The sequence below is a fragment of the Neofelis nebulosa genome, chromosome 12 (assembly GCF_028018385.1).
Source record: "Neofelis nebulosa isolate mNeoNeb1 chromosome 12, mNeoNeb1.pri, whole genome shotgun sequence".
Taxonomy (NCBI): domain Eukaryota; kingdom Metazoa; phylum Chordata; class Mammalia; order Carnivora; family Felidae; genus Neofelis; species Neofelis nebulosa.
In genome coordinates, this window is record NC_080793.1 from 12,425,293 (window position 1) to 12,440,951 (window position 15,659).

The window sequence follows — 15,659 nt, forward strand, 5'->3', positions numbered from 1 at the left end:
TGTAGGTTTACCCAAGAGAATGGTTCTGTTACCCGTTATGAAATTCCCAACATATCCTGTTCCCCACTACTCATTCTTTTAGCAAATGACAGAAGCTAATTCCTATTGAACAACAAATACAGTACAATACAGAATGTTAGAGAAAAAGCCTTTTTATCCTGCTTTCTTTGAACACATACTTGATCAAAATTATTTGTAAAGAACATCTTTCCTACTTTTTGATTTTAACAAATGCAAATTTAGTTCTCTAAAACTTGAAAACAAAAAAGAAACTAGTTCTGTGAAACGGTACCTCATTTCCGGAAAATAACTTATACCAGCCCTTCTGTTCTAGGGAAATAAGTCTAGCAGTTCCAAGTTTAAGTTTTAAGAGGAGTATCAGATTATGTAAAATTAAATTTGTGAAGGATGTATAGAGTCTCAAACACTGATCACAAATAAACTGCTTTGTTGTAACACAGAGTACTGCCTGGTTCCTGACGCAGTCACTGATTCTTAGCTCTGATTGATATGTATTTGCCCCAGGGCACTTGAATTTGGGCTGTAGTTATTTTTTTTAATACAGTACAATAGAGACTTTTCATTTAAACTTTAACTTTGTAAATACTGAAGTGTGTAATTAAAGCCAATAAAATATGGGTTTGAATATTGTTTTAGCTTATTATTTTTGATATGTTTTGGTATCAAATTACAAGGAATTGAAAACTAATAATAATTTAGCCCTCGAAACCCATTCATTTGTAAGGAAACTGCTAAAACAAAGCAAAGGCAATTGTTAGCTTGAGCCAGTCTGCTCACTTTGTAAGCCCTTTGTACTGCTGTCCAAGGGCCTCCCCATGATAAAGGTACATTCTGTTATCCGAGCATTGCTTATTCAGATGATGGCACTACCCAGAGATGGGGAAGGAGGAATGTGATTATTTTAGTTTCCTAATTTCCAAGTTTTAAAAGAGAATAAATTAATCGATCAATCACCCTCTCTTGTTCTTGTGGCCTTCTTCACTCTGTAAGATATTGTGTTCACTTCCCTGGCTTTTTTCATGCAGATAGAAGATTAGCGATTTTTCTGGGATTCATTGAAAGGTCTCTTTTCCTCTTCAATTACATCAGAATCTAAAGCAGCAACAGGGTCCCCATAAAAACTTGCTCTTCGATTGTCCCAGTTCTTGTTGAGTGCTGCTGTGAAAAGTGACAGGTTTCAGCCATGGGTCAGCATTTATTTTTAAGTTTTTCTTAAAATTTATCTGATTAAGCTGGTGAAAAATGATCAGTCGGTAACATTGTGCTGTCCTGTAAAGGGTGCAGACCCGAGCCTTCCCCTTGCATTCTCGCCTTGTTTGGAAAGCCTATGATGTTACTAGAAGGTAATGGTTTCATTAAGGTACTCACCCCCATGAAGGCACCGGTGTGGTCCCGTGTGGATATTTCTAAGTCGCTGTGTCTTAAAAATGTCCGTTTTGAGTACGAATTAGCTTCCCTTTTCAGTTCTGCTTCTCAGAGCTGAACAGTGCCCATCAGTGAGAATGGGCTTCATGAAATACTGCAAATTTATGTACCAGATTTCTCTGGGACCACTAAATGAGAACGAGATGGGCAATTTAAAACAAACGTCAGTGTCACTTCTCAGATGTGTATTTATTACGAAATGGCTTGTTACTTCTGCTCCTTGACCTTTAGTCTTTATTAGTGGTGGGTGATACTTTAATAAAACCTCATCACTTGCTAGAAATAGCTGTGAACTTATCATTCTCATCCTGTGCATTAGTGGCTAGACATAAACAAGAGGGCCCATTGCAGCTGGGAGTTTTCATGTTTCATTGATTCATTTTGCTGACCTATGGATGAAACAGAGCCATCACTGAGAAGAAAAAGCATGGCTGGTAGTGTCCAGTTTTTATTAATTAAATATTTACAATAGTCCTTTTTGTTTCTGGAATACTATTAATTGGCAGCTGCAGCTGTATTGTTATTTGAAATTGATCGTCAAATTTGCATTCCAAGTTGGAATCTCTCTGGAGATTTCTCTTTAGAAAATTCTTTTGAAGTAGCTGACTCAGCTTTGGAATTTAACCCCTCTATAATGGTGAAAAGGGAGCTGTGCTGTTTTCCAACATGATGGCAGTCATTTCAAATGGTTTCTACCAAGTCTTTTTTTTTTTTTAATTTTGTTGTTTGTTGGAAGTTACTAACCATGTTGTAAACCTGCCCAGTTGCTGCAAACTTTTACATTTCTCTGCTTTACTTAAAATAATTGAGCTGTCAGTCCTCTGTTAGAAGTGGTAACCATGCAAGTTCAACTGTTTAAATTTTGTAATGAATTAAGTGTCCCCCTCCCCACCTTCTGCCCTCCCCCCCCCCCCCTCCATTTTGTAATGAAAATTCCACTTACAGCTGAAAGAGCAGAGAAATATAAATGAAGCTCTTGGCTTCACCAAATTCTGTGAAATTAACACCAAGTTTTGCTTCTCTGCTCTTTTCTCCACTGTAGGTGGTTTTTTCATTGACAGCCCCTATTGCCAGCCTCTGAGCGTCGCACCATTTATTATTCACTTGGGCCCTCAAGATTTCTTCTCTGACTTCTAGAACCATCAGGTTGTCTGGCTTGAAATGGCAATTTCTGTCTTGGTCTTAAGAGCCTTGTGACCCCCTGAGGCTTTCCAGCTTTCAGATACACCACTCTGACACCTTCTTTGGAAAGCAATGACTGAGCATTTTACAGAAGAGCAATACTTTTATTCAAAGCCACGGTGTCTGTTTTAAAACTTCTCCTTTGGAAACCTAGCAATATCTGTACTTAAGCCCTCCTAGCGTAGTCTCTTGTCCGGGAGTTTACAGACCAATGGAGAACTTAGAATCAGTGTGTGAGCTGTGCTATCTTCTGACAGTTTTTTAAACTTTTTTAGCACATAACTTGGGTAGTTGCATTCCCGACTGCGTCAGTTAGCGCTATTATAATTTCTCAGAGATAGGGGTCCTCCTTGAAGCCATATTCTTTGCATGGGGGCTGGCACCCAGCCAGGGATGTGGCCTGCAGCCCCGGCTTCTTCCGGCTGCAGGAGCACCCCCTCTCTTGTGCAAGGTAATTGGTCCAATAGATTCCCAACATACCTCATGCTGACTAGATGCAGCGCATGGTGCGTGCAGCAAGGAGTCCTGAGTCGTTTGTAGTCGCACAGAAATCGTTAACCTGGGAACAAACCACTGATAGATTTTTCTGCTATTAGCCTTTCCTTCTTTTTTTAAAATTTGGGTGAATGTTTGAAAATCATGAATCAGTCAGTCACCGTTATTAATTGAAGAGCTGGGAATACCTCGTTAATGTATTTTTAAAACTGGTGTTGGACCCTCTGTGTATTTCAGGTTAATACTTTTAAGCAGTTTTCAGCACGTTTATCTCACTTTATTCTCGTTCTCCTCGGACCTTCGTAGCCATATCACTTGTATAAAATAGGCTGAGATCTAGTGACTGTAAGCTGTGGTCTCAGTAAACAAAGGTAAGCTCTTTTATTTTCTGATTAAAGAGAAAAAGTCAATGAACACAACGTGCATATATGACAATCATACAGGATGTATTTGATCTCTTAGGTCTTATGTCATCATGATTACCTTTAAAATTTTTATGATCTAAATGTAAAATAGTTATTTTCAGCATTTGTTTTAATACCCTTGTAATTACTTTTTATTCAAGAGAGACATTTCACTTTTACGAGTTAAATGTGTATATGTGTGTAGAAACTTATGATATAACATATATGTGAATTACACACACCTGTTTAAGTAAAAGAGTTTGGTGGTGGGAAGAGTCACCTAAGAAGACTTTAACGTCAGGGCACTCTTTGGGCCAAAGTGCTAGAATTTCATAAGCAGCAAGATTGGTAACAATGCTGGTAGGATCCATTTATATGTAGCTGTTACACAAGCAGAGGATCAAAGTGCCAATTTCTCAAGGAGAGAAATTTCTCTGAGAAATGCAAATCTCTGATCTGTGTTGTATGCCCAATACAACAGCAGTAAGAAGCCATAAAAAGAAAAAGCAATAGAAAATTAAAAAAAAAAAAAAAAACCAAAATATTAAGGTAACTATGGAAAAATAATATGTCATTGACTGTCATTAAGCTAACTATTTGCAGAACCAACTCTGGCAAGACTCAGAATGGTAAATACCCAGTCTGCAGAGACCAAATAGACTTCAGGCAATTCATCGAGCTTTTTCCAAGGTCAGGTAGCTAGACGATTAATTTCCCACCTTCCTCAACCATCATGGAGTTCATTTACAAGATGTGAGGGTTAGGCCAAATATCTTAATAAGGATTTGCTTCATTTAGTGTGTCCCATAAGTACATTTCATATGTGATAGATGTTCTGTGCTGAGGCCGTATTTCATATATATAGAGATTAAAATGAAATTTCATGTTTTATGTGTCTCTCAGTAGCGGTTTTCTTTTTATTACTAACTTTGAAGGTTGCTGGAACAACGTTTCTCCCATACAGAATCTGTATGTACGTCAAACGTGGCTTTGGCACCCATAAAAGGTTGTATGAGGCCTAGCTGATGAGGACTACGTAGGTTCCCGTTCTCATCCAACAGCCGAGTGTCCATTATGTGCCAGATCCTTCTCCGGGCACTAGCAAAACAGAGGCTCTGCCCAGTGAAAGCATTTTAAGTCTGAGAGTGTCCTTGTTGGTGAAATTGGGTTGATTATAAATATCCTACGTTGGGAGGCAGATGATGCATTAGCAGTGTCAAAGGATAATGACCTTGATCAGCAGTTTATTTATACATTATTTAATAATATAAGCCCTCTGACACCACTGAAATGGCCATCATTTGGAAATTCACTCATTTTAAATATTTCCCTGGCAGTTTTGAGAGCCTGAAACCAACTCTGTTTTATGTTCCTGGACCTCTCTCCAAGTAAGTGAATGCATTGAAATGAAAAACAATTATTCCAGTCCTTTTTAAGCAGTTTTTATAGTATAGCAAAGACCAAAGTGGTTGCTGTAAACACTGACCACATTTTTTGGACAAGTGAGGGGAGTTTTACCCTTACAATCAATCGTTCATTATAACTTGCCTGTTTATTAGATTTCTTTAATAACTGCAGTGGAGGTAAATGTTCAATAGTGAGTTAGGGAAACAAACTAAGACTTGCAGATGCGCCTTCACCCTTTCCCCCAGCAGTTGGATTTCTAGTAGTCGAGGGCCCTAAAAACTAGGGACATTAAGAGCAGTTAAAGCTGAAAACAACCTGCTCTGTGAATGGTCCTCCTGTACCTCCCACTCAGCACAGGCCAGTGCGTCCTCGGTGGTGGGGAGCAGGATGTAGCGTGTCTCTGAAGTCCTCAGAGCAAGAAAGGTTCTGATGCCACGCCATGCGGTGACCATAGGTCTCTCAGTGTCTGAAGGAGGCCTGGCAGGGAGACGGGCAGTAAATGAATAACAGCTGCAGAGTCCAGAAACTACCTGCTGCTGGGGTGAGTTTCAGTCTGATGTTTCTCTCTAGCAGTTACTTCCAGGGCACAAACTAGTACTTCTTATGTAAGAGTGAGTCTCTTCCCTTCCTCATCCCATCTTCCAGAAAGACTGTTTTAAGTCAAGAATTCAAGTTGAGTTAGTTGTAAGAATAGAGATCCTTTCCCACATTATCATTTTAGGTAGGAGCTAACAGCTTCCATTGATACTTGAAGCAGTGATCTTTGGAGATTTAAAAAAATAGCACCATAGTGCAAATTAGGTTATGTAAGCTTTACAGCACAGCTAGAAATAGGGACTAGAAACCATGTGGGAATCTGGGCCAAAGGATTTTTCTCCCTCCAGCAAATTCCCGTGGGGCTTGGGAATTGGAAGAGTTAATACACGCAAAGTGCTTTGAATAGTACCTGGTGCCCAGAAGTTCTCGGTCAGTGTTGGCGGTTCCTGCCATGGTTGGCTGAAGTGACAGAAGGTATGTGAGGGAAGCGAGACTGTGCTGGCAGGTAGCTGAGAAGCAGGTGCGTGACCTACTCAGGGGAGCTGCATTGGTTCCTTGGTGGTCGCAGGTTTCGGGTGCTTCCAGTCTTTGAGAGAGGACTCCTGGCATCAGGGGACTAAACAGGAAACACAGAGCAAATGCTTGGTGAGCGAGGCAGTGTGGGGAGGTCGCTGCACACCCATGCTGACTGAGAGTGCCCGTGTTTCTGCTGAGGTGGTGAAATCATTGGCCAGTCTGCTGCCAGGGATTCATAAATCCTTGCTTTGGGATTTAAGTGTGCTTAGAACTTCAAAAGGGCTGAGCTTAGAATATCAACCTGCTGATTCCCAGTTTCCTACCAGTACATTAATAAGAAAAAAGAGGTGCGTGATTTCAGCGAGGCCTGGAGCTCACCGGTGTTGGACCGATAGTTCTTGTAAACCACAGACCGAGGAGCCTGGGTGGCACGCTTAGAAGGCCGCTGACCCTGCCGCTCCCCTTCATAGCATTCCCGCAGCTTCTCTCTTCCAGTTTGCTTCACCACTTTGGAAATAATCTGCACTCATCGCTACACGAGGCCTCCCCTGTTTGCTCTTCTCTCAGAAAACACATCTGCCTCTCCATCCCACTCTTTTCAGCAGAAGGAAAGATGGGTAGATGGTGAGACGGATGCTGTTGGTTGAATAGCATAGTCCTGTCCCTTTCTGCACAGGCTTCAGGCACCTCTGAGGAAGGATGGGTGGGTGCATCCCCGTCCGCCGGCACGACGTACGCTAGGTGGGGGATTACAGATTGAGTTCTGGGATGCTCCAAGTTTATAAAAACTGTGTCGGTAGGGACTGAGCATTACCTTTATTAAAGGCAAATAAGGTAGATTTGCGTTATAGTCAAGACGTGTCGTCGTCGTCTTCTTCTTCTTCTCCTTCTCCTTCTCCTTCTCCTTCTCCTTCTCCTTCTCCTTCTTCTTCTTTTTTTAATGGTACCAGCGATGGGAAGTGAAAGAGGAGGGGACATGACAGCAACAGCTTCAGGGGAGGCTCCAATGGCCTCTCTCTTGCTGTCCCCCCAAAGCAAGAGGCTTTTCTTAAATCCAAGAGGTTCCCCCATTCCTCAGCTGTGGCCGTTTGGTGGAGTCATTTCCTCATTGAGCCAAGGTTGAGGGAAGGCCTTTCTTTTCTTCATTTCTTTTTTTTTTTTTTTCCCCCTTGACCAATCAGTTTTAACGTCTTCACCCCTTGGTCTTTCTAAGCAGGGTCTTGGTGATTCGTGGCAGAATTTTGCCATTTGGCATTTCTGCCAAGTGCGGCTGCCCCTCCGCGCTCTGCCCAAGCAGTGGACGGGAGACTGACCAGCATGTCCTGGCTGGAGATGTGTGGTCCTCACCTCTTCTGCTGCTTCTGGCCCTAGGAGGGCACGGGATTAGCCCGGCAGGCCTGCGGACGTTCTCTCAGCGCTGCCTGCGGCCCAGTCTCTCAGCCTGCCTCGAGTCTCTGTACGGCTGGGACGGGTGGTCTCTGCTTGCACATGTCAGCTGAATGTCTCCGGTAATGGAGTTAACAGGAGCCTTCTGTTTAGGTCATTTTGGGCTGTGGGCAGCAGTAGATTGGAGAAGGAGCAGAAGAGAGAGAAGGAAGAAATGCTGAAATTACTCTCTTGCATGTGCCGGGCACTTGGACCTTGTTTTCAAACAATCTTCTTGGAGGTGGTATTCTCATTCTCAGATAAAAAAAAAAAATAGGCTCAGGGTTCAGGGCTGGAGTTAGGAACAAAACCCCAATCCGTCCGATGCCAAAGCCTCTTTTACCACACCGTGTGCGCTGTGGGTACCGTCTGGACAAAGGGGAGGAGCGCGCCGGGTGGCAGGAAGGAGGTGTGCAGGCCGTGGGCCAGGCCCAGTGGGGGCCTCACACCTCACATGGGGTCACAGGGTCCTGAGATCACAGGCGCCTCCTGTGCTGGAAGCCAGGCTCTCTGACTTGAGGCTGTTCTGGACCAGATATCCTGGCCTTTTAAAAATGGGGCTGTTTTTTGTGAGACCAATTGGGAAAGATTATATAACTGGAAAGATAGGCTGGAAGACTTAGGTGTGGTTGTATAAACAGAGGAAGCCCTTGTATTTCAAGCTTTTTTTTTTTTTTTTTCTGTTTGAATATCAGTGACAACTTGAGGTATAGGTTTTCATTCAGCTAATGCTTCCTGCGTATATGTTCTGTCTGGCCTGAGATTGGTGATGGGGATGTCTTAGAAGATTTGAACCAAGACACTCAAGGCTGGCAAGGTTCTGACTCACAGGGTAAAAGGAAGAGGGGCCTGGAGGGCTGGCAACCCAGGTTTGGGGTAGAAGTGTCGGGAGCCGTCCTGTGCTGAACAGAGCTTGGGGAGTGCCGGATTGCAGTGGCCTGTTCCGATTGCCAGGACTTTCCCCAGACTAGGCTTCAGGGACGGTGGCCAGCCTGAAGGTCGCAGGCGGCCCTCTAGGTTGCGCTGCGCTTGGTGAGCCCTGCTGGGATGGCTTTGAGGTCTCTGAATTGCTGCACTTGAGCCGTTCTTCCGAACTTGGCTGAGTCTCCCGCTGCTGCAGACCGTGTCGCCAGCTCCTTTGCTAACAATTGCCACCTGGGTCTCTGCTTAGGGATAGGTGGGGTGGGGATGGAGGCAGAATCCTCTCCAGGGAAAGACAGTCCTCCCTCACCCCAAGTCATTGTCCTTGGCATTTGGCCATTTCTCTGCGCCACCTGCCGTGATGCTGGAGGGGAGCAGGAGGAAGGAACGGTTTTAAACCCAGGTTGCACGAGTTCCAGAGCAGTGACTTGTGTGAGGAGAGTGAGTACCTGGCCCAGCGCTCGCTTAGCAGCTGTTCTTTCCCAGTGGCCGATCTGTTTCCCACCCTGCCCCTACAGTGTGGAGAATCGCCGGGCACGGACTGTTTTTCTTCCTGAGCAGGCAAGGCTGTCGAAGCCCAGAGAGCTCTCCAGATCACCCAGCTTGTTTGTGGCAAAACCCTGTGGCTCCTAATGAGTTTTTAACCACACAGAAGAAATGACATGTCTTCCACTGTTTTTGGAGTTAACAGAAGCCCTTTCTTGGGGACGAGAGTTGAATTAGACAACAACTGTGGGATCTAGAAATGATCTCCTTTTATAGATGAGGAAATGAAGGCTTAGCCAAAATGACTTGCCCCAAATTATACAGCAGTAAGCGGCTGAGCCCACCCATTCTGCCAGCACTGTGCTCGGTACTAGTGGTTTGTCTTACTGGTCTAGACTGCTTGCCTGCCCAGTTTCCCTTTCTCTCTCTGAGGCATTCTGCTTACCTCTCTTCCACACTTCTGGGACATATCCTGTGTGGTTTGAAACAAAACAAGCAAAAACCAATGCTCCACCTCTCGCCCTGCCCCCTGCCATGTGGAGGAAAAAAAAAAAAAAAAAGAATCCAGACTTTGGGCTTATTCTTTCTCTGGTTCCTTTGGAGGAACTGTTAGCTTGCCCCTGGGCTTAGGGGACTGGTTAACCTTGGGCCTGGCAGCCTATTCTGTTACTGTTGTGCCTGTTTCCATACCGTTTTTTGGTAGCAGAACTGAACTCTGTAATCAAGTGTAGACCAGTGATTGCCGCTGGAGAGACCCCCAGGGGTTGGTAGGCAGGGAGGGATAAGCTGTTGGAAGTGTGATTTTCGTATTCTTCTGCATCCATGTTTTGGTTGTTGGCTGTCGTCTGTCCCTGCCTAGGCCTTCATTATCTGCTCCACCCAAAGGAGTCATCCTCACAGTAACACGTTGCCCACGGTGCTCGGATGCTGTGGGATCTCACTGGACCCTTCCATCATGGAGATGTTCTCAGAAGTTGCTCCGCTTTCTAACATCTCTCATGTCCTTGGAGGCTATGTTAAGGGAAATGTCGTGGACATCATCTAGGAGGTGAGAAACCTCTGGAAGGTGGCACCTGGGGAACTTGGGAAAGCCAAGGGCCCCTCTAAATGAGATTCACTGAGGCTGCTGGGGAGACCTGGGGAGATCACGGACCTTTCCATCAGCTATTTTAAAGGGTTATTTTGACTTGTACGTGACTCTAGAAGGAAGGTTAAAGACGGTTGTAGGAAAGCAGTTGGGCAGTTTGGGCAGTGTGTGCCTCCCGAGATGGTGGGGCTGTCCTGGGAGATTAGGTGTGATGAGAAGCGAGGCCGGTGGTGACCAGGAATGTTTAAGCAAGCCAGCTATTTGCACAGTGCAGAGGGATTTCTTCCACGGGATGTCAGGTTCGGATGGCACGCCGATGTGATCGGTGACACTGCCAAGGCCACTGCTCCCCTCTTTGGCACGTGGATTCGTTGAGAAACATTCACTGTCAACTACTGCTTGCTTCCCAGGCTCTCCCAGCTGGAGAAAATGTCAAGATCTTCTGTTTAGACAGCGGAGTAGAAGGCGAAACCACTGACCGAGGTGGAGTGCACAGGAAGGGGGAGCTCAGGGGCCTGACCAGGTCAGAGCCGTCTCCTGTGGTTGGGGAAGACTCTGGCAGGCCTCCTGCTCCGTGAGGAGGCCTAGGACCTGAGCAGCTTTGACGGGAGTGGCAGAGGCTTCCCGCGGAGACTGGCATCTGCACTGGATGGAGGTCTGCCAGGGGGGTCATGAAGGAGAGCTTTCCAGAAGGGGGCACAGCGTGCACAGAAAGGGCATAGCCTTCTGGAGCAGCACGAAGGTACTTGCTGATGGCAGCTGGTACCTGGGGCCAAGATGGGGAAGGTGTGGGGAGGGAAGAAGGTGCTGGCAGGGCAGGAGTGGGCGATGGGAGAGGGGCGGCAGTGTGGGAAGGGCCATCTCTTTTGGGCTGGGAAATGGGGGTTTGGTGGGCCCAATTTCTCATCAGTGGGTGGCTGTGAGCCCTCTTCTTGTGCTGTCTGGGTTAGTGGCTCTTTGGCGGTGGATAGAGAGGTGTGCAGTCCGGCCAGTCAGCATCTTACCCTTGCCCCGAGTTTCTGCACGTGCCTGCTCTCGTGGTCTCACCAAAGGGAGTGACAGGTATTGAGTGTTCACTCCTATAGAGGCCCTCTGCTTTTTAAAAAAGTAATGTTTTGGTTTCTTTACCCGGGCAAGGTCCGGAGCTCCTTGGATTCAGCACCTACAGAACATGGTTTTTACTTAGTGGGAAGTTGCAGATTTGCCACACAGAGCACTTTAAAGAGAGGGGGGGAAAAACCATGTAAGATTTTGGCGTCTAGCTCAGTCCTCCCACCTCTGGCTCATCCTGGACGGGTGGCATAGAGCACTGAAAGGAGTCAGGGTGGGTTTCTGCACCTCTCTTATTTATATAGCTCTCTTGGGGACTAAGGCTAAAGAGGCAGCTGTGGTTTTGAACCTTCAGGTCAGAACTATGCAAGGTTACAGGTGCACTGAGACAGTGATCCTGTCTGCCTTTGGGGTGGCCAAGACCTGAGGGTCAAGTGTCTGCAACTTGTCTTCTTACTCTGTTGGGCCACAGAAGTATCACTTGTGTGTGTCACAATGTGGAAATATATGGGAGCACTCCCTCAGACCTGGTGTCAGCAAACTTTCTGGAAAGGGCCAAACGGCAAATCTTCCAGACATGGCTATTCAGCTTGGTTGTGGTCACGCAAGAGCAGCCAGAGATGGTGCATAAGCCCAGGTGTGGCTGTGGTCCGATAAAATTGACTTTAAAAGAAACAAAAGAGTGGGCCTTATTTTGCCTACCCCTGCCTTAGGCTGTAGAGACTGACCCTTTGGCTTAATTATGACTGGAAACTTCCTTCCATCTGCCGCCTGGCCCATCTACCTGAAACAGAAGGCTTCCTGAGCATCTGTTCTGTATGAGCACTGGGGAGGAAGGGGCAGTCCTGGCCCGTAAGGACCACAGGTTTTGGTGGGGGGGGGGGGGCACTGACAGGTGAGAGCAACATGTAGAACAGAACAGGGCTCAAGGAAGTCCAAGGTGACGGGGCCCCAATGACAGAAGGGCTAAGGGCAAATCAGGAGAGCCCTAGGAAGCTGCTCTGGAGAGGACACCAAGAACCGTGTAGTCACACAGGCATGTTGGGCCCAGCCTGGGCAGGGCCCTGAATGCCAGGCTAAGGAGCTTGGGCCTCATTCTCTGGGCCCTGGGGAGCCAGTGAGAGATTGTGTTTAGAACAGTAAAGTGATCACAGGTGCATTTTAGAAACGGCACTCTGGTCATAGAAGACCAGAGTTGTGGTTGCAGATGGTATCTCGGTTTTGTCCGGACATTTTAGGCAAGAGTTGGGTGGGTGTTGCTATGAGTAGAAAGGAGAGGTCCGGAGAATTGGTTGTTCTCTACCGTTCTGACTTGGCGGAATTTGATAAGTCCTCTGTCTCCGGGCCTGTCTTGCTACCCTTTTAAATAAGGGCAAGACAAAACCAGGATTAGATTCTGGCTTGGGGCCTTGATGTGTGAGAGTAAAAGTGAGTTCCCCTTGCTCCAGAATGGAGTTCATGGCAGGAGAGCTTCACGGAGCAGACTCCCTTCCCGTTGGCATGCAGCCAACACACGAAACAGGCCTTGCGAGAAGTGCAGAGGATGGTCAGGACTCTGGAGAAGCCTCCAGGCCACTGAGGCAAGATGCCCGTACGTGACAGGCCGAAGCCAACACCGCTCGGGTGTATCACAGACTGCCTGAGGCCAGGCCTTCTGGCGGGTGCATGGGGAGACGGAGGTGAGTCACTCATGGTGCCTGCCCCAAGGTGCTCAATGTAGTTGGGGCGACAAAAACAACTATAAATGTATATAGTCCTTTCTATTTCCCCGATATCCACAACCCCCGCCCCCCCCCCACACCCCCCGAGATTTCTAGGCAGGTGGAAGGATGCTTTTTACTGAGCCATGGTGAGGTGTGAGGGTCGGGAGCTGCCATGGGAGGGCCCCTGGGGACTGGAGAAAGGCCACCTAATCTGAGTGTGTGTGCACCTGCTGTCTCAGCGAATCCCCCACAGGCCCCTGGGAGGGGTGAGGCTGCCTGGCGCCTGCAGCTAGGAGGTGTGGCGTCCGCACTGGCCTTACTGAGAGGTGGTTTCTTCGTGGTCCGCTGGCACCCTGATCAGGAGTGAGGGGTCTGGTGGCTGCCCTGGCTCCCTGGGGAGCTGTGTGACATCCTTGCTGGGAACCAGGTGAGGGTTATGGAAGGAAGTTTTGGTGAGGCTGTGCCTCCAGGGCATGTTGGATGCCCGCCTTGCTTGTCAGGCTCTCTCTGGTGGAGGGTGGGCCTCTCGGACTTTGCTGCCTGGTCTTGTCTTTTTGGGGGTGTGGAGGGGGGGCTCTTGTGCTCTTAACGGTAGGTGTGGGACTTGGCCGAGGGAGGAGCACTCCTTGTGTTTTCCATAGGCGTTTCTCCGCTCCTCCAAGGGGAAGGACAAAGGTGGGTCTGGCTGTATGCAAGGTGTGGCCGTTAGAGGCAGCTTGGTCCTGGCCCCGGCCCTTGCCCTCTCCTCGTCCCTGAGCGTAGGCTTGATGCCGTTTTCTTAGCAAAATAAATGGTCAGAAGGTTGCTTTTTTTCTTTGACTCTAACCTAAATATTTCTGTTTTTCTGGAAAGTCATGTTTTTTTTTTTGTTCATGGAAACTAAGGGTAGGGACAGGAGTGTTAGTGCAGAAGACTCTTTAAGGAGTCCCTTTTCCACTGGTAATTTATTAAGTTACATTTAAGTGTCCAGCCTCTTTCTCCCCTTTTCCGGGCTGAGCACCGCTCCCCACCTCGGGCTTAGGAGTTGGTCTGCTGTGTCAGGGGCAAGACGTATTGCTCCAGATGGGCTTGTTTCCTGGATATGTGTCACTGTGACGCATCCTTGAGTAACCTCATCTGTGGCACTGACCCCTGAGGTAGTGACGATGCCCACAGGAGCTTTGGAATTCCGTGCCAGGCCAGCCCCGATTCCCCACTTACTTCTCTCAACCTTTTGTGTCAGAAGTGCTGCCATTAGACGCATCCCTTTCCCTGACCAGGACGGCATCTCACGCTCAGACCAGCCCTGGGCCATCAGGTAGGGTTCGCACCGCTCCCCTACTTCATAGAGGGAACACTGAGAGCTACCCGTTCCCTCGCTCACTTAATGCAGTGGTTTCTCAGCACCCGGCCGGGCTATGGCTATGTGGGAGGTGGCTTAGCTGCCATTTTTTGCTACCTTTCTTGGAGAGGAAGGCTTGTTTCTAGAAACTCAGCTGGGGAGCCAAACCGTAGGCAACCTCAAGACCCCGACTAGGGCCTTAGTTTTGACACCTCCTAGGAATTCCAGGCAGCTGTCGCCCATGCAGTCTCCCAACTCCAGATGTACTTCCTTTCCTGGGGCTTGAGGAAACAAAATGAATGCTTGCTTGACGGGGGAGTGCTCTGCCTTTGTTCCTCTTGACTTCTAGTGAGGCACAAGCCCCTTCATTTGGTAAATCTTACGTACATTAGCCCTCAGCAGTGCTTACCCCAAAGTGTTTTGTACTCAGGCCTTTCACCAGGAACCCATCCGCTGGCCTCTTGTGCTGAACATCTTGTCCAAGTGGCTTGTGGCTTTAGGAGAGGACAGTCTCCTGAGAGAACCCTAATTATTAGGGTGAGGACACTTCTGGGGGCAGTGAAGCTGATGGGCCTGGCTCGGCCTGTTGGCTCCACAGCCCGCCCACCCTGGTCTCAGTGCCATGTGGCATTACCAGAGAGTGGCCTGTAGGACTTGTCACCCACTCCATGCAGAACTCCTGGTCTGGGGACGAGGCAGCTAGCTCAGAACTAAGGCCCAGATCTATTCGAGAGGGGGCTTCTCTCATAAAGGAGCAAGGTGGCCCTGCTCGGCCTCAGCCCCTGGGGTGGGGAGTCCAGGAGGCATGGAGAAGGCCGAGTGTAGTTGTGGGTAGAAAACCTTTCCCTACTGCACGGTTACACACATGACATTGGACTCCTGGCTATGGCTTACTCTCACTCTGGTCTGGTGATGGCCAAGGTAGTTTTTTAGGTATCAACTGAAAATATCTATCTGTATATCTATTTACTGTGTTTTGTTTTGTTTTGTTTTTTTCTGAATACGCAAGTGTAAATAGTATCATTTGCAGTGCAAAGTCCTTGGCAATAACTTTACGTTGTGTATTATGTTGAAAAAATTGGCAAATGCGACCACCATGGATTGTCCTTCCCGTCTGGGGCAATGATTACATGTAGGACTCTGAACTTTAAACCTTCGGCGTGGTTGAAGCAGCAGCCTGCATGTGTGGACTGTCACCAGTGCCTCGTCCAGGATGCCTGGCCTTCATCCAAAGGGACTCTCTGCCGCCCCAGCGCCCACACTGTGGCTCCTTCGCACTGACTATGTCGGACTCTGCCGTAGACTGGTCCTCTTGTCTGGCTGCTGCAGTCTGTCTGTAATGCCCTGACATGTTGCATTCTCCCCTTTTGGATGAATAAAAATAAAAGCTTCTGTCTTCAACAGCAGTGGACACACTTTGGTTAAATGAAAGCTGTGACTCTGATGAAGTGGCCGAGTGCAGGACCACTTTCCTGGCCCTCATGACTCTCCAGGTCAGAACACGTGGCAGGATCTTCCCTTCATGGAGAGGGATGAGGAACCAAGGCCTCGGTCCTGTTCCTTACAACTCTCTGCTTCTCTGCTAATGGTGCAAAATGTTTACTGAACTGAAACTTTAACTTGGGACCCTGGCGTAGTAAGTGGTGACTTACGGGTGCTGAGTGAGGGCTCAATTCTAA

At 47.6% G+C, this 15,659-nt stretch overlaps 1 protein-coding gene across 12 annotated transcripts in view; it reads left to right on the forward strand.

The window, feature by feature from the left end:
* STRBP (spermatid perinuclear RNA binding protein) overlaps positions 1–15,386 on the forward strand; it is a 152,220-nt gene extending 136,834 nt beyond the window's left edge. For 6 of the 12 annotated variants that reach the window (XM_058694203.1, XM_058694202.1, XM_058694211.1 and 3 more), the window contains one exon: positions 2,489–15,386. In XM_058694203.1, coding sequence (XP_058550186.1) covers positions 2,489–2,583 — 95 coding nt within the window. In that variant the 3' untranslated portion in view covers positions 2,584–15,386. Of the gene's footprint in view, positions 1–5; positions 977–2,488 lie in introns of those variants that run through there. The other 6 variants (XR_009251421.1, XR_009251419.1, XR_009251420.1 and 3 more) reach the window with 6 other exon arrangements.
* The last annotated feature ends 273 nt before the right edge of the window (positions 15,387–15,659 follow it).